The sequence below is a fragment of the Ustilaginoidea virens genome, chromosome 1 (genome assembly GCF_000687475.1).
Source record: "Ustilaginoidea virens chromosome 1, complete sequence".
In the NCBI taxonomy this organism is placed as follows: Eukaryota; Fungi; Ascomycota; class Sordariomycetes; order Hypocreales; family Clavicipitaceae; genus Ustilaginoidea; species Ustilaginoidea virens.
In genome coordinates this window covers 3,717,576-3,744,125 of record NC_057316.1, presented here as the reverse complement: position 1 = coordinate 3,744,125, position 26,550 = coordinate 3,717,576, and the positions used below count along the sequence as shown (strand labels likewise).

The following is a 26,550-nucleotide window of genomic DNA, read 5'->3' as shown; positions in this document are numbered from 1 at the left end:
GCAGGTCGGGTAACGGGGACTGGGGACTGGGGACTGGGGACATCACGTAGTAGGCTAGGAACGACTTTTCGTCATGAATGTTTCCTCGGTATCGTTTGGTAATACAACTATTTGCCCATGCATGAATGGTTCTCTATGTACGCTTGGAATCCTACAAACCGTCCGCTTGTCATGTTGCTCATGTCTCGTCAGAAATCTCCCGTCAGCCAGCCAGGTGCTTCCAGGTGCTTCCAGATGCTTTTGCTCTGCCTAGGTCCCCGTCCCCGTCAAGAGGGCGACAATGGTGCGCACTGCCCTTCGAGGGTGCTGCCCGCCCCTAATCAGATCCTCAAACAGCTTTGGAAACTCGGCAAAACGGCCCCTCTCGTCTGCTTCGCGCCCTGTGGAAAATGTCAGCACTCGAAAAAAGGGGGATGGGGTGGGGGATTGGGTTGGTTGGGATAAGAGTCACCCACATTTGCCCGGCACGCCTAGAAACAAGCCCATCTTGCTCTGAGCTTCGCCCGTCCAGTCCAGGGCAATCTTCCATTCTAGGCGTACTGCTGCCTCGGATCCGGCGTCGTCGCCCGTGGGTATCGGGATGTCGTAAGATTGCTGGCCGAGAAATCTCAAGAGATCGACCTTGTCGCACTTGTCGCGCGTGGTCGAGTCCGAATCGCCGTCGTCGTCGTCGCCGTCGTCGTCGTCGCCGTCGTCGTCGTCGCCTTCTTCTTCCCGTCCGTGCGTGGAACGCGTTGGCGCGAGCGCAAGCGAGTTCAAGTAGTCTTCCTTGGCGGCCAGAATACGGTCCAGCTGAAGCCAGAAACGCGCCCTCTGCACCGCCATGCGGTACCATTCCCCCATCGCCCAGGTTACGATGCCAACATTGTGCTGCATGCTTCTGTTGCAATCTCCCGAGCAGATCCTGTCAACAAAGGGACCGAGCTCCGGCCTTGCCGAAGGCTCCAGAGCGAGGACTTTGAGAGCCAGTATGTTGAGGTTCATTGCGTTGACCACCATGTCGAGTTTCGCCGCGAAGAGGCCGGCGACGTCCCGAGACCGCAGCGTGATTTGCCTCCGTTGGCGGATCGGCTGCTTTGGTACTCCCGGCAGCACCGACACTTGCGAGGTGATGGAGAAGGGGCTGAACACTTGCAGGAAGGGCAGCTCTTCCTCGGCGGACATTGGCACAGGATGGTGAGATTTTATGTCTTCCTCTTGCGCACCGAGGTCCCCCAGCTGAGGGACGAGTTTGGACGGTCCAAAGGGCAGGATGCCCATGGGTTTCAGGGCCGCTTGCGTCATTTGATGCGAAAGCCCCGGGCTGGGGGCATCTTGCGCGGCAACGAGCGTCTTCTGGACCAAGTCGAGGATGTCGTCCTGGTTGGCGGGCGCCACGGCACGACCGGCTCGCTGCGTTGCGCGAATGCGCTCGTTTTCTTGCGCTGCCATGTCGATTTCCTTTCGGAGAAGCGCAATCTCCCGCCGCAGCCTGTCGCGCTCCTTGAGCTTTCTCGCGTTTTTCCGGGACGCCGGTACCAACCGCGCAGCGCTCGTGTTTGCATTGAGCTCCAAGTCCCGCAGCGGTCGGCCACGGTCGCCGGCTCGGTCTCGGTCTCGGTCTCGGTCTCGGGCTTCGCGATACGGGCTCTGCGAGGGTTGGCGCCTCTCTCCCGCCCTCCCAGGGCTGTCAGCCCGTCGCTTCAAGGGCGAGCTCTTCATGGGCGACTTCTTCTTTTGCCTGTCTCGGTCCCTCCATCTAGGACTGCTGTGGATGCCCCGTGGAGGCGTGGAGGAGACGGGGTCCGAAACAGCTGGCGGCAGCTCCGGCTCTGGAGGAGGGGGGATGGCAACTCCGGTGGCGGTGGAGCGGCGCTGCATCCGTGCCAGAAAGGGGTTCAGTTCATCCTCGCCCTCGGGGGCTGGCGGCGGGAGCGGTCGAGGGATCGGTTTGACGGATGTTCTTCGAGGAGGCCCAGGGCGGCCAGCTCGCCAACTCGGAGCAGCAGATGCCGATGTGGCTTCGTCTGGGGGTTGAAGAGGATGGGCCAAGGCGGGATTGTTGTTGTTGTTATTGTTGATGTCGGCAGCTGGCGTTGGCTCAGGGGCAGGTCGCGAGCCCAAGAGCTGCTGCGCACTTGGCCCAGATTCGGGTCTGGGTTCAGGTTCGGGTTCTTGGGCGGGAGGAGGACGGGCTGAAGCGGAGGGACGTCGTGGGGGTGTCTGGGGGGGGTTGATGGGCGCGACGCTGGCCGGGGTGGGTGATGCAAGCGAGGGTGGGATGGGCGGCCGCGTTGGGAGCGCGGCGGCGGTCGACGGGCCTGACGCTGCTGCTGCTGCTGCTGCTGTGGTTACAGATGGTGGTTGCGGTGGCCGTGGTGCTGGCCGTGATGCTGGTCGTGATGCTGGTCGTGTTGCTCGTGGTGGTGTTGCTCGTGCGTCAGAGTCTGCAGAAACGCGTCGTCGTTTTCGCGCCGACTCGTCCATACTGGGCTTGGGAGATGCTTGGGGAGGGGAGGCGAAGCGACAGCATGACCGGGGCGAAGCGCGTGCAGGAGATGCAACGAGAAGAAGATAGACACCGGTTGGGTCGCCGTCAACGGTCCGAAGTCCTTGCAGACGCAGAGTTGTGAAAACATGCAGCTGAGCGCGTGTCTGGGCGGCCGTGACTCGTCAGTCACACGGTACTGGGCACTGGGTACCTCTTACTTTTACGGCGTAGGCGCAACGTATAACATCCGCAAGCACGTATCCGGGCCGGGTCTAGGTGGGGCCGGCCCCGATACAGCGATCTACCGTAGGTAACCTGTAACTGGCCGCCGTCGCCGTCGCCAGGAACCGTCCGTCACGTGGCAGCAAATGACGTTTTCTTGCCGCCGAATCCGCAATGCCGCCCCCCTCCAACACTTTCCTCCCAACTTGCTCTCCCCTCCCCCCGGGAAAAAAAAAAAAAGAAAAAAAAGAAGGAAAGAGAGAAGAGGGGGAAAAAAAAAACAAATCAACTTCCCATCCCTTGGCCATGGCATGGACATCCAGCCTGCCTCATTGCCTCGAACGCATATCAACATGACGCATTCATAGACCCCACCATTTCCATCATCCAATCTTCTCCTTTTGCATACACAATGTCCACGCCAGCCAGACTGGCCGCCTCGCCCCTCCGCCTCATTCCGCGCAAACCCTCCTCTCCGCGACGAGGCTTCGCCGCAAGCGCTCCCTCCCCAGACGAACAGTTCCCCCAGCGAACCCCCCTCGGAGACTACTACATCAACATACTGCGAGACCCGGTGCCCTACCAGTCCCACAAGCCCGCACGGGGCCCCAGCACCGCCAGGTCGAGCCGACGGCAGGAACACACGAGGGTGGGAAACCCCGAGGCCGAGCCGAGGCCGCCCTCGCCGCGGGAGAGGGCGCGCATAGTCTTTGGGTCGCGATTGCTGGGCCCGGCAGAGCAGGCGGATAGTTTGTCCGTCAAGCAGGCGAGGTCCAAGACCGTTGCCGGGGTTTTGGTGCCCCCGCGGCCGGAGGAGCCGGATAACTGCTGCATGAGCGGGTGCGTCAACTGCGTGTGGGACCGGTACCGGGAGGACATGGAGGAGTGGACGGCGAGGAAGAAGGAAGCGCGGCTGCGGCTAGACGCTGGATCGGCGGCCGCCGACGCCGACGATGCAGGTCCCGGGACCCCCAGTGGCAAGACGACGGCCAACGAAGTGTGGGATGACGAGGCGGTGTACAAGGGCGTGCCGGTCGGCATACGGGAGTTTATGAAGCAGGAAAAACGGTTAAAAGAGAAACATGCAAGAGAGGGAACGATTGGCGGCTGATGCCGGCATTCGAACGGGGGGGGGGAAGAAGATGGGTGCTTGTTGGACATCTTTTATTGTTGTCGGGTTTTTTTTTTCTGCCATTTTTCCTCCACGTGGCGTTGTATTATCGATGGACCGCAAAGGGAGCCATCAAGCTGGCTGCTGTTCACACGACAACGCCCCAGAGCATAGACATGTATATCTTTTTGCCCCGTTGTTATATATGGATGGTACTCTTCAGTATCGACTTGTGTCTACATGATCCGGATATCCTCCAGCTTCTATTCTATGGTTGGTCATTAACTTTGTTTGCCAAAACTCCAACTACGCTTGCTTCCCCAGAGCAGCGTTGCGGTCGTGCTCGTCAATGTCGAGAGCCTCCCAGGGGTAGTTGATCCAAGTGTCGCCCGTGGTGACGGCAGCCTCGTACCGCGTCGCCAGCATATCACGGGGCAACACGCCCTTTTTGGGTTTGTCCTTGTTCTGAATCCCCCAGTCAGCTATAGAGCTCGTTTGGTCGTTCACCTGCGGAACGGGCTGTCAACGAAGGCGCGGCGGAATACGTACGTGCAGGACAAAGATGCAAAACTCAGTCTTGGGCTGGTCGCCGCCCATTCTCTGGCGAGCAGCCTCGACGTCCTTCTCCAGCTCCCTGACGGCGTACTCGAGCGTCGTGCGCGTGTCGTCCACCTCGTCGACAATGAGGATGCGCTTGCCGACCAGGTTCTCCATCTGGCCCAGCGCCGTGAGGTCCAGCCATTGCGTGCGGGTGATCTTGGTGCCGATCTGCTCGACGCCCTCGTTTTCGCCGAGCGACTCGTACAGCGAAAGCCCGATGGCCTGGATGGGGATGTTGGGCGAGCCGGGCTTCTTCAGAAAGGACCGCAGGATCCGCGCGGGGATGAAGCCGCCGCCGCCAATGGCAATCATGAGCTGCGGCTGGAACTCGGCCAGCAGACGGTCGGCCGATTTCTGGCACAGCTTGTGAACCTGGTTTGGGGGGGGGGGCATGTCCGTCAGCCTTCAGCCGACAATGTCGCATCCCGCATCCCGCATACCGCATACCGCATTCGCCGCTCAGCCTGCTTTACTCCTTGTTGCGCGGGATTGCAGGGACAGTCCCCCGGAAAGCATGGGGGGAAAAGGGAGGCTGCGGCTTCGTCTGGTCTTTTCGAAGTTCGCACTCACCTCGTTGTATGAAACGTAAATCTTCTCCGTCATTGTGGCAGTCTCGTCGCAAAACCCTGGGAGACTGACTGATCGGCGGGCGGACAAAGGTGGGGGGGTCGGAAGAGGGAAAGGGAGAAACATAAATAAAAAAAAAAAAAAGAAACAAAAAAAAGGGTAATGGCGGGGGGGTGTGTGTGGTAATGTGGTCGGCGGATCGACGGAAGCGTCCCGAGGTCAGAGCGTGGTCATGTCAATCCATGTGGTCCAGGATTCTGGAACATTCAGGGAAACAAGAAAAAGCAACGTTTTGTTTGTCCCTTCACGCTTGCGATGGGTATCCAGGAACAAACAACACACATGGGACTTTTAAGGCCAAGGCAAAAATGAAATTGAAAATGAAGAAAAAAAAATGAAGCATAGTGTTAAAACAATATGACAGAACGGGGATTCGAACCCCGGCCACTTTCGTGAACGGAACGCTCCTTTTCAGAGGCGAAAGTACATATCAATGTGCTTGAGACCGTCGCCATAGACCACTCGGCCATTCTGCCTTAAGGATGACGCTCACATATTTTGTTGATATGTCATATGGCGACAACACATCAGCATGCTTATACTGATCAGCGCTTCCGGCAAAAGTCTTCCCGTTCAAAGGCTGGGATATCACGTATCATGATGGAGCTCCCTCGTCGACACATTTGCGCATATTACGTTGCCTGCCCATTCTTTTATACAATTTGCAAGGCACTGTCGAATGTGCAGGCGAAAATTGAAACCAAAAAGTCTCCCCAGCTGCATGCCATCATTCGAGGTTCATTCGCGCTTCGTCACCTATCCCCCATCGGCCCCCGTCTTCGCCCTGTTTCTGCAACTCCAGTTCCGTCTCCAAGCCCAGCCCGCTGGCTTCGTCATCAAGCCCTGCTTCTCCCGAGTTGGACTTTGCGTGATCCTTTTCCGAAGACGTTCGCTGTTTATCCGCGGCCGGCCGTCTCCTCAGGCTGGGCCAGAAGGATGATTTGGAAGACGTAGATAGAATCGAGGCGCCGTCGTCATCGGTGCCTGGCTGGTCACCAGAAACATGGTTTAACTCCGCACGGGCCGGAACCGTTTTCTCGCTCGTCGTGGAGCAGCTCTTCTTGTGACAAGTCTTTGGTGACTCTGGTAACCCGTTCTCTCCGGGCTCTAGCGGCTCCGGCGGCTCCATCGGCGGCTCCAGCGGCGGCTCCAGCGGCGGCTCCAGCGGCGGCTCCAGCGGCGGCTCCAGCGGCGGCTCCAGCGGCGGCTCCAGCGGCGCCTGCGGCGTATCTGGCTCGGCCACTTCTACCAGCTCAGCATCGCGATACCACTTCCTCCGTCTTGTCCACTTGGCCCAACCGTCCTGCCCACGCCTGCCGTATTGCCACTTGTAGCCCAGATGAGTCAGCGCGCCCAGGTTCTACTCATGCAAAGCTCCCATCGAGGGCCATTTCCCCTTACCTTGTTATCGTAGTAAATCCACCCATTCTTGGCCTCGTCGCCTTCGTAATCAGCTGAAGCCTTGTCGTCGGCAACTCCATCAACTCTCCACCTGCTGCCCTCAACCCACTGCCAGCGCATCTTGCTCCCATCTTCCACATCCGGCAGCTCAAACTCATCCTTGGAGGGAACAGGGTTGTTGTGTTCGTCGGTCCAGGCAGGTCTCTCGTAGGCAAACAGGCTGGCTGTCCAGCCCAGGCCAACCCAACGGCGCTGATTCTCGTAGATGATGAAGGTGAATTTGACGCCCGAACTTTTGCCTCGACCCTTGCCGGGGCCGGTGTTGCCGCCCGGCTTCACATGGCCCTTGGCGGTCTCGGCGGCGATCTTGTGGCCAGCCTTGGGCGGGCCGTCGAACCCAAGCCCAGTAATGGCGGCTGCCGATCGCCGGACGAGGGAGCTTCTCCACAGAAGGGTCCTCGTGACTCTCATGGGCCGCGCGTGCCAGGTCAGCACAATGGTTCCAAAAACCAGGACGACACGGCGAGTGGTGATGACGTGGAAAGGCGGCATGGTGAGAGCCAGCCAAAACGGCGTCACAACCAGCAGGCGAGCAAACATGGCCGTCAGGGCAGGCTTGGTGGTTGCGCTGGTGGGAGTCCTTTGCGTGCTGAGAAAGTCGGTCATTTCGAGCAGTGGCTCCATCAAGACGTTGCACCGGCCCGTGAATTCCTTGAGGGTCTCGACGATTTCGTCGAGAGTCTTTTGGTGTTTTGTGCTGGTGACTTCGGAGGCTGTCCTCTGGTGTTTGGACTTTTTGGGGCTCGAGTTTTCGTTTGACGGACCTGCAGCGGAGACAGTGGCCGGATTGGACGCGTCTTTGGCTGACTGATGAGGTTCAGTCCAGCCACTGCTGCTCAGCGGGCTGTATCTTCGACCGTACATGCCGGCTATCAGGCCCATTCCAGCCACAACAGGGCCAGCTCTTCGAACGACCACATCTCCGTAGAGCACGGCGAACCAGAACGCAGACAGCAGCAGGAAGCTCTGCCAGGGATCGCCCGTGCTCCACGTCAGCAGGCCCAGAAACTTATTCAAGGGCAGCAGAAAAGGATGGCTGTAGGCGAGAGCGCGCGTCACCTGCGGAGGCGTCGCCAGTAGCAGGGGACTCTTTTGGTGGACGAGGATGTTGGAACGGCGGGCAGACCTCGTGGTGTTGGCGGACAAAGTGACGGGAGAGAAGCTCGCGTAGGTCGAGGGCAGTCCTGTCGCATTCTGCGACTCGGAAGTCGAGGCCGAGGAGGCGTCGTCGCGAGAAGACATGGGCAGGTCTAGGTGCGATAGCCACGGGGAGTCCTACCCATTTGCAATTATGCTGGTTAGCAGCCGAGCAGCAGCCGACGTTGATGCCTGAGTAATCGAGGACAAGCCCACTTGGGGGGATCCAGGATTGCCCGCGCAGCACCCCAACAAACGCTAGCTAGTCCTGATGATGCGCAAGTGATAATGCGCAAGCTCAGCTCTGCGCAAAGCAGGAGGGTGACGAAGCAAAAATGCCCCAGACAAAAAGTATTTTTGGAAAATAGTTGCCCAGAACGGCTTGCGACTGGGGAAAGAAAAGAAAAAAGAAAAAGACGCCAGGTACGGGCGGTGCGCTCTATAGCTGATTGGTTTGCATGGTGTCGCGGACAAGATGGGTGAGGTGCTCGGAGTTGGTTAGCTGCGAGGCAAGTATTGAGGCGTGGTTGGTCGGTGGTTGGTTGGCGGTTGGTTGGCAGTTGGTTGGCAGTTGGTTGGTTGGCTGGTCGGTTTGGCGCGAAGAGTGACATCACATGCCAATCCGATCCACCCGAGTGACTGCTGCCACCACAAGTTGCCAAGACAGCCAAAGCCAAGGCTTGGGAGGCACTTCGAGGAGCGCAAAACGTAGGTAGGGAACCAAAGATGTCCAGGCAGATCGTCGAGGGCCGCAGAGAGCATAGGCTAGAGATGAGGGAGAGACGGGGGCGCCCTGGTGAGGTGGTGACAAAACAGGACGAGGACGGGACGAGGACGGGGACGAGGACGGGACGGCGCATCCAATGCCGGAGCAAAAGCGAAATGTCGGACGGGAACACTCACAATCGCAGCCATTTAGTGCAGCGCGTCTGGCAGTGCCTGCTGCAGTACCTGCTGATGTGCCTGCTGCTGTACGGAGTACGGTTGCAGCGTTGCGAGGCTGAAAAGGCAACCAGACCAGACAGACTGTTGACTGGCCTCGAAGACGGCACGACGACAGGACCAGGCCTGGCTGGTCAGGACTCGGCAATGAGCGAGCGAGCGAGCGAGCATGCAGCAGGGAAAGAGAGAGAAGGGAAGGAACGGGGCGGGGATGCGGATACAGTGCGAGGGGGAATGTGAGCGGCCCGGTAGCGCTTTCCCATGAGCAGCCGTCCGTCTGTCTGCAATCTATGTACTTGTACTCCGTACTCTGCACACTCTGCACGTAGGTTGCTCAATGCCGGCAGCAGCCTGGCGTGGAGTTGTGGATGGATAAATCCAGCCAGCTTGGTCCAGAGTCCATGCTCTGCATCTTGTGTTAGGTACAGTACTCCGTACTCCGTACGTTATTTACGCAGTAACGGATGGGACCAGGAATCTTCTTTTCGTCCTTGCACGAGCGCTCTCCTCTGGCTCATGGAGCCGAGGCAGGCAGGCAGGCTGGGGCGGCTTTGATTGGCCCGGGCCTTGGCACACCACCCAGACACCTGCAGGCGACCGACTGGCACCTGGCCAGGATAAGACAGGTCGACCTCGGATGGAATCATCAATCATGAATCCATCAATCCATCAATCCCCAGCCCGTTGCCCACATGTTCTGGCATGCTGCATCAACTATCGGACGAGATGGATTCATATACCCCACAGACTACACAGACCACACAGACCGCACAGACAAGGGCCGTCATGTGCTGGCTGGCCAGCTTCCCTTTCAACCAGCTCTGGTGCTACCGGCTCCGTTCGGCTGTTGCGAAGACTCAAGAGTCGAGACCCCAAGAGTCAAACAAACACGTCAAAGCAATAGAAAAAGCGCGAGACTTTCAAACAGGGAAGCGTCAACTGGTTCGAGAAAAATAAAGACACTACAGGTGGGTAGCCAACAGTTACAAACGCGCACTGTGTCCCGAACCAAGCCGCTTCAGCTTCCCCTTCCCGTCATCTTCTGCTCAACTCCTTTCTCTCTTTTTCCTCCCCCCCAAAACTTGTCGGATGCCTCCACATCAGTGACGCGAAACCCGCCCAGAGACAGCCAAGCTGCGTTCAAACGAGTCGACACAAGACGGTCCAAATCATTTCTTCACAGCCGCCGCGCAGCAAGTGCATTTGCCTACCAGGTGTCATTAGCCTTTTCAACCACTCCACACAAATGACATGACTTTGTCGACTTACAGCCTGAGCGGCAGTTGCAGGCCGAGCCCGAGCCCGAGCCAGAAGTGCAGGTCGAGGACGAGCCAGAGGTGCCGGTCGAGGCCGAGCCAGAGCATCCACAGTTACCAGGCATTGCAGAAAAAGGTTATCCTCGTGCGAACGGTGAGAGAAAAATTGGGAAAAGAAGGAATAAAAGAAAAAAAAATAGTTGCTGTTCACAAGAAGGGAATCTTTGCTCTTCGAAATGAGACAGGCAAATAAAACGAAAGAAAAACCGTTGACATGCACACACGATGAGGCAGGCGTCTTATATATCCGGGATAACTGGGACCGCGCGGTTTGTGCGGTGGCGGCACCATATGACAGCATGCGTGATATTTGCGGCGGCGGCATCCACAATCGGGCCAGCACGACGGGCAGTGGAGAAGACATTGGCCACCTTTGCGTATCCGAATGGCTGGAAGGCTTGGTCGTCATGTTGGATGCCCTGGCGAGGCTTCTCAGCTCTTCTGTTTGATGTGGGATCGACTCGGAGGAAGAGTCCTCATTCGTGCTGGAGCTCGACTGCCCAACCATTCCAGCATCCACCTGACCATCAGCTCTCGCGAGATGAACGACCAACCGAGTTGGGTACCCAGGATTTGCTGCAAGAGATGCCCAACGATGAAACGATGAAACATGGCTGGCAGTCACGGACTTGTCCCAACCGTACCGTCTCTCCAAGTATACAGTACCACGCTTACCCTGCATCAGAAGCCTGCGGAAACGGGGTATTCATGAGTGAGCCTATTCTCGCGCTGTCTCTCTTTTTTCTTCTTCTTTTTTTTTTCCCTCCTTCCCTTGGCAGACGACATATCTTTTTCCGTGTCCGTGTGCTTACATCAGCCCCGTTCCGGCCTTGACCTGCTCATCCAACTTGCCCGTGCCCAACTGTAGCCGTATCTGAATCAGCGTCATGTCAACGAGCCTCGAAGCTGTGGCCACCAACGTGACGAAAGACCGGTTCTGGGTCCATGTAGATGATGTAGCTTTCCTCCCTTTTCCCTTTTCTTTCCTTTTCTTCTTCGCTTCTTCAAAGGAAAAAGAGGGAGTCCATGTACCCGCATTTATCAGTCAGACAAAAACGACCATGGCCAACATGGTCCGCACATGGTCAAAAGCTCTTGACGAACCCTGGCCTGGCCTGTCGTCAAAGATCCCCGCAGTTTGAATTACGTGCTCCGCGGTAGCAAAAAAATACATGTACACAGCGCCTCGGCGACAAGCGCTCATCCCAACACCGGCCAGCTATTTCAAACAACGGCTCGCCCATGTCCGAACCCGCCCATCCATCAAGCCCTTCCCATGATCCAATCCCTCTCCTTGCTCTTGGACAAGCCCGCAGTGCCCGTGACGGGCAGGTTCCGCTTCGCCAGCTCCGCCTCAATCACCTTCCACCGACCCAAGGCCGTCTCCTTCTCCACGGGCCCAATCTTGGCACGGTGCACCTTCAGGTTGCCCAGTCGCTGGACGTCGCTCCGGCGTTCCAGCAGCTCGGCCAGCCTCTGCGGCTTGGGTTGCTTGGCAGCCAGCGTCAGAACGTGCCTGATGGTGCGGGCGGCGCCGAGTTTGGCGTCCGGTATCAGGGTCCCCGTGAGCTGATAGAGGCGTTTTCGGAGCTACAGCGACCAGGTTAGAAAAGGGAAAAAAAAAAAAAAAAAAAAAAAAAAAAAAAAAAAAACCGCCGAAACCCACCACCAGCTAGCTGTCCAAAGACTAGGGGAGAAGGGGGCAAAAGGGGGGGGAAAACGCACTGTAAACTTCATCTGGTCGTCCAGAACCAGGTCCTTCCAAGAAGCATCCCAAGCTTTAACCATTTCCGCAGCCTCGTCTGCAGTAACTCTCTCGCCCGGCTCGACTTCATCCACCTCGGCCAGCAGGCCTTGCGAGATGCGAGAGGAGTCGCCCTTCAACGTAGCCTGGCCGTCTTGCACCTGGACCTCGACTGCCAGAACCTGGTCCAAGTCGCTTCGGGTGCTGCCTCCGCGCCACCTCTTGCTTGCCCATTCTGAGAAAAGCCCGGCTTGCTGAAGGGAGAGGGCCTCGACCACAGCCTGCCTGAGGTAGACCTCGACAACATGCCTGTCCGCCACCTTGTCCGAGCTGCCAAAGGGCTTGAACTCGCTCTCCGGTCCCCAGTGGCCGTCTTGCTCCCACCACGCGTCCAGGGAGCTGATCTGCTCGAGGCTCTCGCCGTCGGTTGCCGGGATGTACGTCGGGTCTGACGACTTGGCTTCCTTCTCCGACGCAGCCTCGGTTCGCTTGGGCGGCAGAACCAGCCGGGACGCTCGGATCGCTGCGGGAGTCCTGTCGGCGCGCGGGAGCTGGAGTGCTTCCTCGGGCAGGTTCGAGGCGTCGGGGGGCTCGGCGCGTTGCGTGTAGGGATCCTCGAGACCGGGCGCCTCGCCTTTCCAGAGCTTCCCGCGCACCCATTCCGTGCTCTTGCCTTGCGGCGCGCATGTCGTCGAGATGGTCCTGCAGGCTGCAAAGGATGCTCGGGTCGACGAGGAGGAAGAGGACGCCCTCGCCAACTGCAGAGAGGCGAGCCTCCGCATCCGCGATAACCGGGACATGACGCCTGTCAATGCCTCTGGTCGCAGGGGAGGTTTGGTCAGATTATGGTGATGAGGGGGTTGAAAAGACGGGGTTTATCGAAAAACTCGCTTTCACAGTGGATGGTTCAAGTCTTTTTCTTTCTTTCTTTCTTTCTTTCTTTCTTTTTTTTTTTTTTTTAACCCCCCTTCAGCGTGATGCTATGCCTGCCAGGGATTCAGTTCTGGCCCCCAGTTTGTTGCCGTGACCCACTTGCATGGCAGCCCGTCTTCATAGGTACATTAGGTACCTTAGGTAAATATCTAGTACTTCCTCATACATAGTAGAGCCGCTGGAGATGCATGTACTCCGTGCCAATGTCTGGTCGCAGTAGCCCATCACGCCAGCGAGCGAGCGTCACGGCCTCAACTTGACATCACAGCCTTCCAGCATCTCCGACCGGTCATGCACCGCGACGCTACAATGGCCCGGCTACCTCTTTTGGCGGTCATCATGGCGGCCTTGCTCTCCCTGGTTTCTGCCAGTCGTGCGCCTCTCCTCCGCGTCTCGCAATGCCAGATACACACCCGCTGACCAAGGCTTCTCACAGCTCCGCCCGTGTTCTGCAAATGCACGTGCTTCAAGAACAGCACCATCATCCCTCTTGGCCCCAAGAGCCAACAGTCAGCCTCTTCACCACGGTCGCTCCTGCGACGAAGCTTTTTTTCCAGGCCTCTTGCCGAGCCAGATGCCCCGGGGTCATCGTCGTCGTCGGCGGCAATACCAATCTCCAACAACCATGACCACAGCAACAGCCCTGGCGCAAGATCGCCGTCGACTTCTTGCTCCGAGTGCACGAAATCCTTCTGTCTGAGCCAAGGGATTGATTTCTGCAAGGATGCGAAAGAGGACGACGTACTTACAATGTGTTTCCAGCGGGACAGCAACAAGGACAAGATGATCGTGTGGGGCTTCATTCTTGGAACTTCTGGGCTCTTGGGATGGGCTGCGTTCAAGCGAGTGGTCGAACATCGAGACAAGAGAGCGTTGCCGCGGCAGGACATAAGCTATGCACCCGTGGGAAACGAGCGTTGACAGCTGCATCAGAACTTGAATTACGATATTGACCTTTGTCGTTTGATGAATAGGCGCATCTGGTGTTTTTCTGGTGGTGCACGCGGTTTCTGATTGGGCCTGAAACCTGTAACTGTTTGCAGTCATATCTCGACTGTCAATTACTTTGTAGAGAGTTCCAGTTCATCCATGAACTCGATCCTGCCTCATTCTGACTCTTCTGAAAGCGTCTATACAATCAAGCTGATTTTACCGCGCCCCCCCAACCTCTCCCCATTCGTCGTGTGCAGCATTTCGTCGCCCCTTGCCATGCCATCCACGGCTGTTTGCCATGCAAGTTCTCTCATGAATCATCAGGCTCTTCGTGGTCCTTCTTATTGCGGCTAGCAAGGCCTGTCTAATCTTCCTCAAGCATGCTAATCTTGGCCTCCTCGTTGGGCGAGGACTTGTTGATCTCGCGCCTCGTGCGGACGGCAGCAGCCAAGTCTTGGAGAACTGTGACGGTAGTCTCCCAGTTGATGCAAGCATCAGTGATGCTAACACCACGCTTCAGAGCAGAAGGCCCTTCTGCAGGGACTTTCTGGTTGCCTTCGTTGATGTTGGACTCAATCATTACACCCACGATGGCTTTCTCGCCTTCCCTGACCTGATCTGCAATCACCTGGGCTACCTTTGGCTGGTTGTTGTGGTTCTTCTGCGAGTTACCTGCGTTCCCAAGTTGTTAGCTCCATGGATCCACACGCCCTTGCTACCTTGCTGCTACATTGCTACATACCGTGGGAGCAGTCAATCATGATGGCAAGCTTCTGACCCTTGTCTTTGAGAGACTTTTTGGCAGCTTGAACATTGACCTTGTCAAAGTTGGGTCCTTTGCTTCCACCGCGGAGGATGACAAAACCGTGCTCGTTGCCCTTTGTACGCGTGATGGCGGCCAAACCCTGCTTGGTAACCCCCATGAAGTGATGCTTGGCAGCGGCAGCACCGATGGCGTCGATGGCGACGCCCAGATTGCCATCGGTTCCATTCTTGAAGCCAACGGGGAAGGACAAGCCTGAAGCCAGCTCTCGGTGCAGCTGGGACTCAGTGGTGCGAGCGCCGATGGCTCCAACTGAAATGCAGTCCGCCAGAAACTGCGGCGATATGGTGTCCAGCATTTCGCTAGCAATGGGCATGCCTCTGGAAGTAAGGTCAACGAAGAGCTGGCGGGAAACTCTCAGTCCCTTGTTGATTTGGAAAGACGAATCAATATCAGGATCGTTGATCAAACCCTTCCAGCCCACTGTAGTTCTGGGCTTTTCGAGATAAGCCCGCATTACGATGCACAAATCGTCGGATAATCTATCTGACAGTGCTTTGAGCTTGGCGGCGTATTCATGGGCAGCCTCGGGATCGTGAATGGAACAGGGACCGACAACTACCAGAAGCCGGTCACTACGGCCCATGATGATGTCGGAGGCATCTTTTCTACCCTTGACGACGGTCCGGATGGCACTATCGGTCATGGGAATCTCGGAGGCGAGGAGAGCCGGGGAGATCAAAGGATCCTGGCCGAGAACTGGGCAATGAATTAGCGTGCGGCAAGGAATTGAAGCAGTTTAGAAAAAAAAATGTGGCGAATGAACAGCGGTTTTTTTTACTGTATGATTACCGAGAGCTAAATCATAGAGTAGACGAGGACGTTCTTGGGTCGCCGTTGGGGAGAGACCAAATTCACCGAGTTTGTGATGTGTTGGCTCTGCAACAAGGGGTCCCGCCGGCTGTTCCACGAAAAAAAAGAAAACGATGTTGAGGGTCAAGTGCAAAACTGACTTCTGGTGTCATCGGCAACGAGCGGTTGCATATCAAGAGCGGGCATCGTGGCGGTTGGCTGGCAGGCTGGTTGTCAAAGGTGAGAGGGAAGAAGCCGTCACGAGCTTCAGTGCCCAGTAACACCACGCACGGTTGGCGCAGGGTGAAATGGAGGACCAGCGGCGGAGAGCGAATGGACGTGACGCAATCACGGCAGGGGAGCTTTATATGTAGCGCTCTGTACGAGAAGACCAAGATTAACTTGGATTTCGTATCTGATTCTAGCGGCTGGATATTACGAAAAGCGGTGGTTGCATGTACAAGCTGCAATGCAAGTTCAACCTTGGCGGGGAAAAAAAATCAATTGACCGGACCAGCTTCGGAGAGACCCCACCACGGATAAGTCAGTCCAAGGGTCAACTTGGTGGAGGCAATCCAGTCAGTCCGCCCGCTCGGCGGGTGGCTGGGCTCAATATTCAGACTGGGCTATTAGAAAAGGCCGATCTCCGTATATAATGGTATAAAACTCGATGTGTGGGGTACACAGGTTCACTTTCGGTTGGGATTGGACTTGATTGTAGTCTCGAGTCTCGAGTGACCGCCTTCAATACAATGTACCCCGCCGATGTCGCAGGTTCGGAATTTACCACAGATTTAGGTACATGCATGTGGACACTTGCCGAGGGATAAGATAGGTCAAACTTTTGACGAAACCATTCAACGGCACGACAGACAACTCCAGTCGGTTCCAAGTCTGGCAGAGGCCCTCGTAACCCAACCTTTCCCATATTTATTCCCGCCCAGGTGCTTACGGGCACGTTTCTTTGCAGTATTTCCTCGTGTTGATGCTGACCAAGGTAGTGTACCTACCTGGTGCCTACCTCCTAGGCTCCTACGTCCCAACTCCCAAGTATCGCCTAACTGCTCTGCCCGTCACGCCCGTCACTGGCCGTCAGTGAGACAGTACTAGGTACCTGGTATACGACTAGCGCCGTTTTGCAGCCTGACCCCACCCAGAACCTCGGGACACCACATGCAGCTTTCAATGTTTGCTTTCTTCTCGTCGCCGCCTGTGCCTGTGGCCTGCCTGCCCAGCAACCAGGATAGGAGCATTACTATAGCGGGGTTATTGCGTTTGGAGAATACCGAGCCCGAGACCCGGGCCCTGGGCTGCACCCCAACGGCGGGTGGGCCTCTCTGTATTCAGCAAGCTCCAGCGCCTTTGCCACCCGCCTCACGATTTCTTATCCTCCAGTCCGCACATGACATGTTGATGTCCATCGCCCTCTTCAGGAATTTCATCCCCCCCCTCCCCCCCCCCTCTTCCCCCCCAACACACAACGACCTTATCTTTACTCTCTGAAATTTAGCTGTCATCACAACCCCCGTTGCTCGTACGACAATGTTTGCCACACAAAATTATGCCGATGCCATGGACTCTGGCAGGAAGCGATTCAGGGATGACGACGACTCCTTCAATGCTGCTGCCGGGTTCGGAGAGCACAGAAACGTAAGTCCCGTCAACCTCCCCGCCAGCGCGTGATTTGATCCCGGCTCATGACAGCCTAGAAACGCCTTCAATCACTCCCACTCCGAAGCTCGCCCAAAGTCAGTTCGCAATCGCTGCCCTTCTCCAACATCGTGCCGCTTAATGCGAACCCTGCCGAGGCAGTCCCTCCACCACACCTCGAGTCATGGCCACCATATTCGTCTCAACATGTCCAGCTGCAGCAGGACGTTGAAGTTGACATGATGGATACGGGGAGCTCGCCGCCCCTTGACCACGATCAAGTCGTGCAGTCTGAAGCCTTTCCACACCATCGCTCAACAGGTCGGACGCCCACGCCGATACAGCAAAGTTTTGCTATACAAGTGAGGGGGCCGCCTGGCGGGTGGACGCAAGGGCAGACAAATCTCGCGCCAAACGGCATCGTCAATCTCGGTCACCAAGTCACTGGTCTCTCACAGGATCAAACTGTGCCAAGAGCAGTGCCAGGGGAGGCAGAGTGGCATACCCTGCAAAATCATCGACCAGACTTGCCGTCCCCTATCTCGGAGCTGGGTGGTTCGGTAATGACCAACACAGCAGATTCTTCAGCCGGTGTAGTCATGGACGGTGACAAAGCCTCTAGTCTGCCGCTTCCGCCTTCTCGTCAATGTGCATTCCCCGGAGAAGGCTCAACACACGCCATGGAGCACCCAAACGCCGTGCTGGATGTCGATGGTCATTTTGCATCGTCCCAACATTCAGAGTCTGACGCTGATCCGACCTCGCCGTCTCCTGGACGCAAGGGGCATCAACGCAGCAAGCACACAGTCAATTCTTGGACCTGGCAACCAGGTATGAAGAAGAGCTTCAGCATAGGATACCGATCGGACTGTGAGAAATGCAGGCTGAAGGTTCCCGGGCATTTCAATCACATTGTGATATCTTAGAACGGGAAATTCAAGGTGATGGACCCGTCTGGTCTGCAAATCTTGCTCGGCGGCAATCGTATCGGCCGATGGAAGTAGTTGGGAGTCAACGCGTCCATGGCTGGCAACGCCCGCCACTCGTCGCTTTGTCGGGGGAAATGTCGCCGACGAGGAAATTTTCCGACTTATCGGACATGCAAGTCGACGGGAGATTGTGGTGCTCGAATGCCTCGCAAAAAAGATACGTTACGAATGTGGATCACAAGTTGGATCCGAATATGGACGGACGCAAAGCGACTGAATCCTGCTGGTAGACTGATGTCCACTCGCTCTCTCACTCTCACTCTCACCATCTTCCTCTCCCTCTCCTCTCCCTCTTCCTCTTCTCCATAGCGTGTTTTCGTTTTCCTTTCTTCATCTACATCACAAGCGATGATTTTTTCGTGTTCTGGTTCAGAATGCTACGGCGCACATACTTTTCGGGCGACAGTTCCGTTCGTTTTTCACGTAATCACATTCACTTTTTTTGTAAACAGTCAGATGGGTGGGTGGATGCGACTCCGACAAACCCTCCCAACACATGCTCTGTTGGAATGTATGCTAGGTTGAGTTGGGAGTTTTGACAAAGACGCAAATCTCCTCCGCAGTTCTGGTGAAAACATTCTTTCCTCTTCAGTTGATGTTCAATACACCATGAGCACGCAATTGATGCACTTTTGATAATCACGCCAAGCTGTTCGAGGGCAACACCACCAACCCTTGTATGAGAACAAACTCCCAACGCCCAAAAAAATGCAAATCCCATCTACAAATGATGATACAGCTTCCCGTCCTTTACCAGGGCCACCAGCCTCGCTTTCCCGACTTGGGCGCTGAAGCGTCGGTCTCCAAACCCAACTGATCCAGACTACCGCCCATGACCTGATTCCGCTTCTCGCTTTCACGCGCATCCCTGGCTTTATTAGATTCCATTGACTGAATGCTGCCACCATCGTCGGATCCTGCCGAGGGCGAAGCCTGGGCAGTTTGCGAGCCACCAAAAATCCCGGAAAAGATGCCCAGGACACCTTTTCCATCCGTCTTCCGGCCCGGCTCCTCGGAGGGCCTGGAAAACGTCGGCTTGACGTGCTCCTCGAAATGCGTTCTGTGCTCGGGGGGCGACAGCAGCGGCGGAAGTTTGACGCCCTTCTCCTGGGCGTCACGGTTCGCCTCCTCGACGAGAAGAACCTGCTCTTCGGTGGCATCGCCCCTGAGGTACGCTATTCGGGCGGCGGCGAGGGAGTCGGCTTCCAGCTTCCTCTGGGCCTCGATCCATTCGGCGCGACGGGCACGGTTGTACTGCAGCATGTCCCAGACCGAGTAAACGCTGACCACGCCAGCAACGGCTAAGACACCAAGCCAACAGTCAACTTTATTGCTCTGCGCGGGCCGGAGGCGGCTTTTGATCGATATGGCGCCCCATCCGGAAACCGGATCGAAGCGGTCTTAGGGTGGGCGTGATCCGAACGTACCTGTGAAGACGACGATTCCCCCCACAGTCCAACGGTGAGCAACATCCAGGAATCTCCTGGATGCGTCGATCATACGATCCGTTCGACTGACCTGAGCTTTTTGCGCGGCTAGGTGTGCCTGCCGCAAGCGTCGGACTCTCTGTTCTGGCGTCTCGCCGGGGACTCGGGGGGAGGGTCTGGGAGTAGCCGAGGGGGGGGTTCTTGCCACTGCGGATTTGGAGGTGGCATGAGGAGTGGTTGACGTGAAGCGAGTTGCGTCTTTGACGCTCCGCGGGACTATTCTGGACGCCATGTTGACAGCTCGGGCGGGCATCGAGAAAGTGTGACGCCGGTCACTGGTGGGAGGGAGTTGGGACGGCGGCAGGACAACCTTGTCTGGGCTTCTCATGAGATTTTTTGGGCGGGTGGATAATGGGAGTGAGTAGCTTGGTGTGGAATGCAGGGCCGCTGATTGGGACGGGAAATGTTCGGAAACGAGCTTTCACGTTCTACGAGACGGGAAAAAAGTCATGCGGGGGACAAAGTGGGTGAGAGACGGATCTGCAGACAATCTTTTGCATTTCGGTAAGTTAAGTTGGGGCAGATAGTTCCATATCTGAAGATTTATGCACCAGAAACACTGCGCTGGCAGGAAGCGTTGCGTTTCTTGGACATGAAATTCCATGCACTCGGTTACCACCCTGGTTTGCGGACACGCACTTGGGATGGACGGGTCTTCACAATTAAAAGCAGCTTTCGGCTGGTAGGCGCACGACATAGGGCGAAACGCCGTGGCAGTCTTCCCCAATCACTCATGTCCGTTGGAATTGTCTTCTTCATGACAAGGCTCAAGGCTCCTGCTCACAATGAAAACGAGGTCAAAGGTAGAAATCAAAAATTACGCCCCCCATGGCCCCGAAGGACAATGGAGCAAGGAACGACTCCGCGGTGTGCAATGCAGGCCTTCCATACTGAATCCCCCGACTCTTGAGCTGGGGAATTCGGAACAAGGTAAGTATGAAGAAGAAAGGAAGAAAAGGTCAAAAGGACTGGGAGCAGCGCCGCCTTATATAGACGGTCAGCGCGTGCCTGGGGCAGCAACTCTGGCCGCCTGAGTCCTCAGGCATCGCTCCGCCGGAAAAAAAAAAAAAAAGAAAAGAAAAGAAAAGGCGAGGGTCCACGTGACGCGCACAAATCCGCCTTTTCTCGCTTCCCAAGATTTGCACAGAGGGCACAACACGCACACCCACGCACCCCCCACCCCGGTACGTATCTTTTGTAGGGCTCGAAAACCCTTCAGACAATTTGTCCAGCCTTCGTCTCCCTCCGAAACTCCAACGACTCCAACAAACATCGACGACCCCCCCCCCCCTACCGGAGCGAGTTTGATCGCAAACAGGCACAATGGTATGGCCAATTCCGTCCCAGCAGACACGGGCGGATTGCTAATTGGGTTCCTTGCTCTCTCTCTCCACAGGCGATCAAGCACAACCAGAAGATTGTCAACAACCGTGAGCCTCTCGCACCCTTTTCGAAACGATGGTGATTCGCAACGCCCGGGCAAATCGACTGACTTGATTTTTTTTTTCCTCCCCGCAGACTTCCGCAAGGATTGGCAGAGACGGGTCCGAACTCACTTTGACCAGGTATGCGAACGGTGCGGAATTGGAGCGGATAAGATGCACAGAGAACTTGTTGTGCGTGATGTTGACCCGGGTAATTTTCGAAACCGCACAAAATAGCCCGGAAAGAAGGCCTCGCGTCGCGTTGCCCGTCAAGCCAAAGCTGCGGCTCTAGCTCCTCGCCCTGTCGACAAGCTGCGTCCCATTGTGCGATGCCCTACCATCAAGTACAACCGTAGGGTCCGCGCCGGCCGGGGCTTCACCCTGACCGAGCTCAAGGTACGAGATTTTGCTCATTTTTGTCTTTTCCTCGCCTGGTCCATGCTTCCGCCGAGGAGTTGTCCCGCCAGGTTGCAGAACCGAAGGGTCTCGTGACGCAGGCGATTTTCTTCCAGGCAGGCAGGCAGGCAGGCTCCCCTTTTTTTTGGCCTGCGGATGAAGGCTCTCTAACGCGTGAAACTATGCAGGAGGCCGGTATTGCCCGACCTCTGGCCCGCACCATTGGCATCTCCGTCGACCACCGCCGCCAGAACCTCTCGGAAGAGAGCCTGTCCGTCAACGTAGCTCGTCTCAAGGCCTACAAGGAGCGTTTGATCTTGCTACCACGCAAGTCCAACGCCCCTAAGAAGGGCGACACCAAGACCGACCTGTCCAAAATCAACAAAGCGTCGATCATCTCTTCCGTCCTGCCTATTGCTCCCACCGACATCGCCGTTAAGGAAATCAAGAAGAGCGAGATGCCCAAACCCATCGAGGGTGGTGCTTACGCTGCTCTGCGCATGGCCCGAAGCAACAAGCGATACCAGGGTGCCCGCGAGAAGCGTGCGAGAGATAAGGCTGAGGCTGAGACCGCTAAGAAATAAACTAGCAGAAAGGGAACTGGGTGTTTTGAGGGTTTTTGTCACTCTATGCGTCTCATGGGATGTGTCTATGTGGGTTCGGGACTCAAAGGGAGTTCTTGACCCGGTTCATGTGAAAGATGCTTTAGGTCAAGGTCAAAAAAATTTTACTTGCATGATCATCACTTTATACTTTGCTTGCCGTCTTTTCTATTCTTTGCGTTTTTTTTTTCCCGTGTCGACTACGGCATGAAATGTGTTGATTGGATTCTCGACCGGGATGACGAACCGTGAGGTTGCTTTTAACTCCCCCCCCCCACCCTACCAACTTGATATCGGCACAAAGGCACTTTTGCCATGCTGGTTGAAAAGCTTCTTCTCATGTCTATATAGTTACGGCCATTGGCGCAATCAGGGGTCTGCAATAGCCTGATTAGCGGCAATGCGTCGAGTTCCTTGTTTGATCAGGTCTTGTAACATTGCGGATCTTTCGGGTGTCATTTCAGACTCGGCCACTTTCAACAACTCAGTGCACAGGACGAGAGCATTCTCTCCATCCGCTTTCGACAGAGGAGGAGCTCTCTGTTTTGGATCAGTTTGCTGAGTTTCGAGTGGCAAGGTTCCAGTCAAGTCTGCAGCATGCCCTGAGACGTGGTCGCTTCCAGTACCTGTCTGCATACTCTCTGGTTTTTGCCCTGTGACGGTTTCTATCAAGGTTCCATCCGCCACCCTGTCCTTCAATATCGACAAGACTATCCGAGCACCATCTTTGGAACGTGACATGAGCGCGAGGATGAACCAAGCCTCGGACCGTAGCGACGGCCATTTGTCTTGCGTGATGAGAAATCTCAGCGCATCATGGACGGGGTGTCTCCGGTAGAAGTCGGTCCTTCTGTCTTCATCGCTCATTGTCTCGAATGCACCGGTGGTGGAGTATGATTGGGTCAGGACCTCGGATATTGGCGTAGAGTGTAGAATCCGGCATATGCCAGCCACACATCTCGCTGCTTCAAGCTTGGTTGACTCGGCGTCGGACCGTCCGAACAGGGAGATGATATCGCCAACACCTGTATGGGGGGCAGTGAGTTCTACGGGAGTGCAAAGCTCTCGAGCGTTTGGGGGGCAGTTGAGCAGCAGGAGGCGCGTCAGCGAGACAGCTGCGAACTGGACTTGAGGCGTCGTGTCCAGGGAGTACAGTCTCGGGACGCACGGCAATCGCAGCAAATCCCCAAGACGTGGCTTGTTTCTGGGCGGGATCGCCAAGTTTTTGAGAAACGAGCAGGCAGCATGAAGAAGCTGACCATCGGTGACAGCTGGATCAGCCAGCAGCTTCACCAATGGCTCATGTACCTTGCAGGACTCTACCAAAGCAAGCGATGCCTCGTCGGAGCGAGAGATATTACCCAGAGCAAGACACGCGGCTGCCTGCAGGAAAGGATTGTTGCTGCGCGCCCAAACCACCAACGACTGTGGCACAATGTCGGACAAGGGGTACGTTTTGATGAAAGAGTCATGGCCGGAAATATCCGCCAAGGTGGAGAGCAATGAGCTCCGCAACTTCTTTATTTGAGCAATCAAGTCGTCGTCTCCGACGTCTTTGATGTCGAGTCCGGCGTGCAGGTGATGAAACGCATCGAGAAACAGCGGGACCTGGTTGTCAGAAACGAGCCTAGTTTGGAAGTCCTCGCACGCAAGGTAGGCCACAGCGACTCCTAGCAGGCTAATGAAACACTCGACATCAGCCTTGGCCACCGGTTGTGCCGCCAGTCCGAGGAGCACGCCAACCGTGTCAGGGTCGGCAACAGCAGGTTCGCCTTGCTGGGAGACGAGGAGCGCTAGTATCTTGCAGATGTACGGCACGAAAACAGCATATTCGGAGATGTTAGGCAAGGAGAGGATGGTGACGAGCTCTTTGCTGAAGCCTGACTTGGAGGCAAGAATCTGGGCGGGATCTGAAACGGTTTTGTTAGTATATATATATATATATATAAAAAAGGCAGGGAGTTGAGGCAACGTAGGGAGGGTTATGCGCACCATAGTCTACCAAGATGTTGTATATGACGGGAATGTGGAAAGGAATCAGACTTTCGTTTTTCAAATGCGGGATGATGGCCAGCAGTTGTTCCTTGTCAACCACCCGCGCCCGGTTTTCGTCGGTATCGGCGCAGGAATTGCCTATCAAACGGAGGGCATGGATGTGCAGTTTCGGCCCCAAGGGACCTTGAGACAAAAGTGCAATGAAGAAGTCCAGAATTCCTGAATCGCCATACGGCAGCCGCCACGAGACTAGACGTCGGTAAGCTTGGATGAAGTACTATTTCCGGAGAATGAAAGGGGAGAATGAAAGGAGAGAGGTCAATCTTATCAAGGAGAAGGGGGGAGAGGGGAGAGGGGGTTGGAATGCCTCTGCGCAGAGCCATCATGGTGACGAAATCCTGTTGATGCTCACCGTCTCGGCTGCCGTCAGCCAACTTCTCTGCGACCAAGTCCAGTTGCTCGGAATCCGTGGACCTCAGGTGCTCGCATGTGCCGAGCACGCCAGCAAGCAACTCTGTCCGTTTCGGCCGAGCCACATCCGATGCCTCGGACGAATCACCGGCGTGGCTTGGCGAAGCATCGCGGCCATTCTGACGGAGGAGAAGCCCGACCTCTTGAGGTGTCATGGCGGCTTGTGCCAAGGAATGATCTGGTGAGCCAAGTCGACAACTAGCTGCACGCAGTCAACTGCATTGCATGTAAGGAGCCAACATACATGCACCAAGGCAGCCAATTACAGGCACAGGCAAGTCAACTACAGGCAGTCAACTACAGGCAGTCAACTACAGGCACGTCGGCGACAGCCAACTCCGTAAATGTCTTGAAGTGCCCGGGCCTTTTCGCTCAGCTGCTCAGCAGCTGCTCAGCTCATCGAGCTGCGCTGGTTCCGGTCCAACTCGCTGGCTGGCCCTACCAGACCCCACTCAGCCCACACCACCCGTCCTTGCTTCGAGAAGCTCTCCGCGCAGAATCGATTGCATACAGCGCGGATACCACCAAGAGGCATGTAGCGGGACCTCGTTCCACGTGTGTTTTTTTCGTGGGATTTCAACACCAGCAAGAGAGAGTGTGCGTTCAAATATTTTCTTTTTGTTTCAACCAGACATTCACAGAAGGGGCAATTACAGCTGGCGCCCGGGGCCATCCATCCTGCAGCAGGCATGCATGCATGGACGCCATTGGTACGAGCGGCAGAATCCCGGCTAAAGGCGCCGAACCAACCTCTCCCCCCCCCCCCAAGGTTCAACCACGGAACTTTGTTGCGACTTGCTACATGCCGTTCGTGCGGTTCCCCCCCCCCCCCCCCAAAAAAAAAAAAAAGAAGGGAAAAAGGGTAAAAAAAAAAAAAAAAAAAAAAAAAACCACACCCATACCCTCGACCGAACTCTCGGTCGACTGTTTCTTGCAGGCTTACGTGCCGCGAGAGGGCTGACTGCCTGCCGACTGCAACTAACTTGCCATCAGGCGGCCGGTTTCACTCCCAACCATGGTATGGATCCCCATCAAGTTTCCCATCCTCCATGTCATGTCCTCCATGCGACTCAAAGCCTTCCCGTCCCGCGTCCGTGACCGGAATTCCGAATAGTCTTGGGTATCCGACGTGCCAGTTCCCCCCCCCCCAGCACTGATGATTCTACAAAACTACAGGCGCACCGCTTCGTCTTCACCGCCCTTGTGACGGGCTCCCGAATCCTCGGTCGGTCCTTCGTGGCAGCCTACAAGCAGGCGCAAGCCGCTTCGCAATACCAGCGTGCGGCCGCCAAGGCTGGCGGTTCCTCGGCCAGGGCCTCCCTCTCCTCCGGCATGACCCTGGACGAAGCCTGCAAGATCCTCAACGTCAAGCCGCCCGCAGGTGGCCAGGCCAACATGGACGAGGTTCTCCAACGGTACAAGCGGCTCTTTGACGCCAACGATCCTCACAAGGGCGGCAGCTTCTACCTGCAGAGCAAGGTTGTCAGAGCCAAGGAGCGATTCGAGCAAGATATGGGCCCTATACGTCAAAGGGCCGAGCAAGAGGCGGAAACTCAGCAAGGGTGGAAGCCCAAGATCTACAAGGATAAATAAGCCGCCATTTCCCAGCCCGCTTCCGCCGAACCAAGACGCCTTTTGTCTGGAAACTCTCCCCCCCCCCTTGCGACCTGCACATGATGAGCTTCATGTGACAGTTTGTCAGGTTTGAGTTTTTTTTTTTCTTTCTCCTCTTTTTTTACAACGAGACGGGTATGAAAGTTGGCAGACGAGCGCAATGACAAATGGTTCCCCTTTCGGCCAGCGAAAAGCACACGGCGCCACAGCCCAAACACCAACCAAAAAAAGAAAAAAAAATCAAAGAGCTCAAGCTCTTCTGGAGGTCATGAGTACCCTCGTCATCTCCATGTTCTATAAATGTACATCTTCACTCGAATGCAGCATGGCACGGCGTTTTTTGGGCGGATCTAGGCGGCCATGACGAGTTTTCCCGACAACGAGAAATCACGGCTTTTTTTTTTTTCGGTTCTCTTCATCGTGGTCAGAGTTATTGCCAAAAACTCATGGCCAATGGGGGGGAGGGGTCACTATCACGAAAACAAGATGAGGGTTTTGAGCATCGAATCTTGATACACTGTACGATATGATTTGTCATTTATCCCTTGTCAGCGTCACCTATATAAGATATGTAACTTCGTCCTTGGAGCGACATGGCGTCAAAAAAACGTTTGAAACTTTGGTCCTCGCATCGGACATGTACATAGCTGGACTATGACTGCTGTCTGCTGAGATTCGTCCACTGTCCTTGACGCTTCCTGGTATCCATATCGCCAAGCAGGACAAGGGCCACACACTCGTCCGTCTTCAACACCCGTAGATTGGGATAGCTAAAGCCTCCTTCACGTGTACTCGTGGCTGATTGTTCCTC

The 26,550-nt window shown here is 55.9% G+C and overlaps 13 protein-coding genes across 13 annotated transcripts; 6 read left to right on the top strand and 7 right to left on the bottom strand.

The window, feature by feature from the left end:
• Positions 1-249: 249 nt before the first annotated feature.
• UV8b_00802 (uncharacterized protein) lies at positions 250-2,466 on the bottom strand (the record flags this gene model as incomplete). Its single annotated transcript, XM_043138300.1, has 2 exons — positions 250-380; positions 456-2,466. The coding sequence occupies 2 exons, from the start codon at positions 2,464-2,466 to the stop codon at positions 250-252; spliced, it is 2,142 nt and encodes a 713-aa protein (XP_042994234.1).
• Positions 2,467-3,104: 638 nt separating this feature from the next.
• Positions 3,105-3,803, top strand: UV8b_00801 (uncharacterized protein; the record flags this gene model as incomplete). Its single annotated transcript, XM_043138299.1, has 1 exon — positions 3,105-3,803. The coding sequence occupies one exon, from the start codon at positions 3,105-3,107 to the stop codon at positions 3,801-3,803; it is 699 nt and encodes a 232-aa protein (XP_042994233.1).
• A 306-nt stretch (positions 3,804-4,109) lies between these two features.
• On the bottom strand, positions 4,110-5,096 carry UV8b_00800 (uncharacterized protein; the record flags this gene model as incomplete). The annotated part of the gene is made up of 3 exons (XM_043138298.1): positions 4,110-4,268; positions 4,353-4,775; positions 4,974-5,096. The coding sequence occupies 3 exons, from the start codon at positions 5,094-5,096 to the stop codon at positions 4,110-4,112; spliced, it is 705 nt and encodes a 234-aa protein (XP_042994232.1).
• A 661-nt stretch (positions 5,097-5,757) lies between these two features.
• On the bottom strand, positions 5,758-8,543 carry UV8b_00799 (uncharacterized protein; the record flags this gene model as incomplete). Its single annotated transcript, XM_043138297.1, has 3 exons — positions 5,758-6,357; positions 6,432-7,766; positions 8,532-8,543. The coding sequence occupies 3 exons, from the start codon at positions 8,541-8,543 to the stop codon at positions 5,758-5,760; spliced, it is 1,947 nt and encodes a 648-aa protein (XP_042994231.1).
• Positions 8,544-9,262: 719 nt separating this feature from the next.
• On the top strand, positions 9,263-9,677 carry UV8b_00798 (uncharacterized protein; the record flags this gene model as incomplete). Its single annotated transcript, XM_043138296.1, has 2 exons — positions 9,263-9,538; positions 9,675-9,677. 2 exons carry the CDS (start codon positions 9,263-9,265, stop codon positions 9,675-9,677), a joined length of 279 nt encoding a protein of 92 aa, XP_042994230.1.
• Positions 9,678-11,149: 1,472 nt separating this feature from the next.
• UV8b_00797 (uncharacterized protein) lies at positions 11,150-12,430 on the bottom strand (the record flags this gene model as incomplete). Its single annotated transcript, XM_043138295.1, has 2 exons — positions 11,150-11,476; positions 11,612-12,430. The coding sequence occupies 2 exons, from the start codon at positions 12,428-12,430 to the stop codon at positions 11,150-11,152; spliced, it is 1,146 nt and encodes a 381-aa protein (XP_042994229.1).
• Positions 12,431-12,902: 472 nt separating this feature from the next.
• UV8b_00796 (uncharacterized protein) lies at positions 12,903-13,484 on the top strand (the record flags this gene model as incomplete). Its single annotated transcript, XM_043138294.1, has 2 exons — positions 12,903-12,936; positions 13,000-13,484. The coding sequence occupies 2 exons, from the start codon at positions 12,903-12,905 to the stop codon at positions 13,482-13,484; spliced, it is 519 nt and encodes a 172-aa protein (XP_042994228.1).
• Positions 13,485-13,860: 376 nt separating this feature from the next.
• On the bottom strand, positions 13,861-15,318 carry UV8b_00795 (uncharacterized protein; the record flags this gene model as incomplete). The annotated part of the gene is made up of 3 exons (XM_043138293.1): positions 13,861-14,168; positions 14,239-15,018; positions 15,273-15,318. The coding sequence occupies 3 exons, from the start codon at positions 15,316-15,318 to the stop codon at positions 13,861-13,863; spliced, it is 1,134 nt and encodes a 377-aa protein (XP_042994227.1).
• A 1,335-nt stretch (positions 15,319-16,653) lies between these two features.
• Positions 16,654-17,687, top strand: UV8b_00794 (uncharacterized protein; the record flags this gene model as incomplete). Its single annotated transcript, XM_043138292.1, has 2 exons — positions 16,654-16,761; positions 16,821-17,687. The coding sequence occupies 2 exons, from the start codon at positions 16,654-16,656 to the stop codon at positions 17,685-17,687; spliced, it is 975 nt and encodes a 324-aa protein (XP_042994226.1).
• An 813-nt stretch (positions 17,688-18,500) lies between these two features.
• UV8b_00793 (uncharacterized protein) lies at positions 18,501-19,469 on the bottom strand (the record flags this gene model as incomplete). Its single annotated transcript, XM_043138291.1, has 2 exons — positions 18,501-19,051; positions 19,178-19,469. The coding sequence occupies 2 exons, from the start codon at positions 19,467-19,469 to the stop codon at positions 18,501-18,503; spliced, it is 843 nt and encodes a 280-aa protein (XP_042994225.1).
• A 1,091-nt stretch (positions 19,470-20,560) lies between these two features.
• UV8b_00792 (uncharacterized protein) lies at positions 20,561-21,641 on the top strand (the record flags this gene model as incomplete). The annotated part of the gene is made up of 5 exons (XM_043138290.1): positions 20,561-20,563; positions 20,634-20,667; positions 20,756-20,802; positions 20,899-21,057; positions 21,246-21,641. The coding sequence occupies 5 exons, from the start codon at positions 20,561-20,563 to the stop codon at positions 21,639-21,641; spliced, it is 639 nt and encodes a 212-aa protein (XP_042994224.1).
• A 387-nt stretch (positions 21,642-22,028) lies between these two features.
• UV8b_00791 (uncharacterized protein) lies at positions 22,029-24,280 on the bottom strand (the record flags this gene model as incomplete). The annotated part of the gene is made up of 3 exons (XM_043138289.1): positions 22,029-23,569; positions 23,652-23,903; positions 24,067-24,280. 3 exons carry the CDS (start codon positions 24,278-24,280, stop codon positions 22,029-22,031), a joined length of 2,007 nt encoding a protein of 668 aa, XP_042994223.1.
• An 860-nt stretch (positions 24,281-25,140) lies between these two features.
• Positions 25,141-25,718, top strand: UV8b_00790 (uncharacterized protein; the record flags this gene model as incomplete). Its single annotated transcript, XM_043138288.1, has 2 exons — positions 25,141-25,143; positions 25,302-25,718. The coding sequence occupies 2 exons, from the start codon at positions 25,141-25,143 to the stop codon at positions 25,716-25,718; spliced, it is 420 nt and encodes a 139-aa protein (XP_042994222.1).
• Between the last annotated feature and the right edge of the window lie 832 nt (positions 25,719-26,550).